Consider the following 2631-nt stretch of genomic DNA (forward strand, 5'->3'; position numbering starts at 1 on the left):
CGTAGTTCCCTCACAAATCTGGCTGGTTTTGCCCTTAAAGTAACCTTTCCAAACCTAAAAAAGCAGAACTCCCAACATTAGATGATTCCTTCGGGAAAAGGCGGGCTATAAATAAACTATATTATTATTATTATTATAGCAATATTATTTTTCTTTGTTTCAACAGCGAGATCTCCAGGCCAAACTGCAGCTGCGCTATACGGAGATTGCCAAGAGGTAATTAATCATTAGGGAAATGGAGTTGACAGAGTATCTGTTAGTGGTTAGACTGGGGATGCATCCACAATGGAGAGAGAACCCAGTTTGGCACCGCTTCTACTTTTTGTGGCTCAAGGCTATGGAATTCTGGGAATTGGAGTTTGTTGTGGGCCCAGAGCGGAGCGGGGAGCTCCGCTCTGGGCCCCACAACATACTCCAATTCCCAGAATTCCATAGCCTTGAGCCACAAAAAGTAAAAGCGGGGTTATTTCTCTGTTAGTGCATTGGCCTGGCACTTGAAAGAACCGAGTCAATGGGGATGCTTTGACTGAGAGTTCCTGCATGGCAGAATGGGGTTGGACTGGGTGGCCATTCTTGGGGTCTCTTCCAAGTCCAGGACTCTATGATTCTAGAGCACTGCAGAATTGAAGGATCTGACCATCTTTAAACCCCTTCCTTCCTTCCTTCAGGACTCAGCCCCCTCCGCAACTCCCTGTCGGCCCAAGCCACAAGTTTGCCAACAATTACTACTGCACCCGGGACGGCCGAAGAGAGACTTTCCCTCCTATCGTCCTTGCCTCCCCACAGAAGACTCTGGCCCCGGGAATGCCAGCTTCCAGGTCTGTGCCCCGTTTTGCCTCTCTCCTGTTAGGTTAGGTCTCTAGTCCTTCCGGGAGCTAAAATGAGCCCAGTTTGGTGGTTGCTTAGAATCATAGAGTTGGAAGAGACCACAATCCGGTCCAAGGAACCACATTGAGGAACCAGCCAGAAAAGTCTACATGTAGGAAGAAATGTTAGGGTTGGGAGAAGGCATATGTGATCCTCCACATCTTCTTGGAATTGTAGTTTCCGTCGGCTGGGACTGCTGGGAGTTGCAGTCCCAGCAATAGCTGAAGGGCCATCAGATGCTCCCTTTGATCAGGGCAGGCCAAACTGTGACAGGCGTCTGTCATGGCTTATATAAGAGTGGAAAGTGTACTGGATTTTCTTTCCCAGGGACACCCTGGTGGCACTCTTAATTTCGGGGGAGAAAAGAGGGTATCGAAAAAGAGAATTTATATTTTAGCATGAGGTTTGGCGTACACTCATCCCTCCATATTTTCGGCTTTGATATTTGCAGATTTGATTATGCACAGATTTGATTAATATGTTCTCTCTAGGAATCTCTAGGTCCTCAAGTGCAACTGTATGGTTAATGTTAACTTTAACTAAACATTGCATTGAAAGACCTAGAGATTCCTAGAGAGAATACTCTACTTTGTAGCTCCTCCAGCGCAGTTCTATGGTCAGTGTCTGTCAGACTTTGACCACAGAGTTGCACTGGAGGACCTAGAGATTCCTAGAAAAGTCTCCTCTCAGGTTAAAAACAGTGTTTTTGTTATTTACATTTTTTCCATATTCGCAGGGGTCTTGTACCCCTAACTCTAGTGAATGTGGAGGGACAAATGTATATCACTCCACTTCCTCAGACGCAACAAGAGAGCGATATTAAAGCCTCAGGTTTTTAACCTGCGCAGCCTGTGACAGAGCGATGGGAGTTCTAGTCCAGCATTGGGCCCCTTGTACTCAGACCGTGTGAGATTTATCCCTTTCTCAAACCCTCCATTTCTCTCTCTCATTCTCTGCCGCAGCCCAGAGTCTTCCATAGTGACAGCGGAGAAGAAACCGGTCACACCGGGCCTTCAGCCTCGGAAGTGGGAACTGTCGAAAGATGAGCCGTATTTGTGAGCCGGCCGTGAGGCGGACGTTTCCGCAGGCAGCATGGCTGGAGCAACGCTCTCAGCGGAAGAGACGGCGGCACAGTCTGACAGGACGCTCTTCTCGGCCCCTAAAGACTCTGGTTCTGATTCGATAAACTCAGGCTGCATCCACATGGGAGAGATAACCCGGTTTGGCACCGCTTTAACTCTTTCTTGGCTCAAGGCTATAGAATTCCATAGCCTTGAGCCAGAAAGCGGTGTCAAACCGTGTTATCTCTCCTGTGTGGATGCAGCCTGAGTCCCTAAATTAATCCAGTTGTTAATCTCTTCTTAGGGATCAGCAGAAAACATCAGGAGAAGCTGCTGTCATGCTGCACAATTAAACTTGTATTTAAATCCTGAGAGACAGTGTGGTGTCATGATTTGAACGTCGCATTATGACTCTGGAGGCCAGGGTTCGAATCCTGGCTCTGCCATGGAGACTAGCTCTGGGCTAGTCCCCTTTCTGAGGAAACTTGCCAAGAAAACCCTGCCTTGCGGCCCTCAAAAACAACTTGGAAGGCACACAACCAATGAATAAATATAAATGTGCTGCAGTGAAATGTGTTACTATATAAAACATAGTATCAGCACGAGGAGAAAGGAGTCCCTGGTTTCCATTTTGGGGCAAAAGGGGCAGCAAGGTGTATTTGTTTCTATTACAACAAATTCAGTCAATAAGGACAGTTGAGTG

The 2631-nt window shown here is 47.3% G+C and overlaps 1 protein-coding gene across 1 annotated transcript; it reads left to right on the forward strand.

Annotated features, from left to right (window-relative positions):
- Positions 1-166: 166 nt before the first annotated feature.
- Positions 167-2300, forward strand: NDUFA7 (NADH:ubiquinone oxidoreductase subunit A7; the record flags this gene model as incomplete). Its single annotated transcript, XM_042444220.1, has 3 exons — positions 167-216; positions 669-818; positions 1830-2300. Coding segments are annotated over 3 exons (297 nt in total), but the record flags the coding sequence as incomplete, so codon positions are not given.
- Positions 2301-2631: the final 331 nt, after the last annotated feature.

Source organism: Sceloporus undulatus, unplaced genomic scaffold (genome assembly GCF_019175285.1).
Source record: "Sceloporus undulatus isolate JIND9_A2432 ecotype Alabama unplaced genomic scaffold, SceUnd_v1.1 scaffold_4649, whole genome shotgun sequence".
Lineage (NCBI taxonomy): Eukaryota > Metazoa > Chordata > Lepidosauria > Squamata > Phrynosomatidae > Sceloporus > Sceloporus undulatus.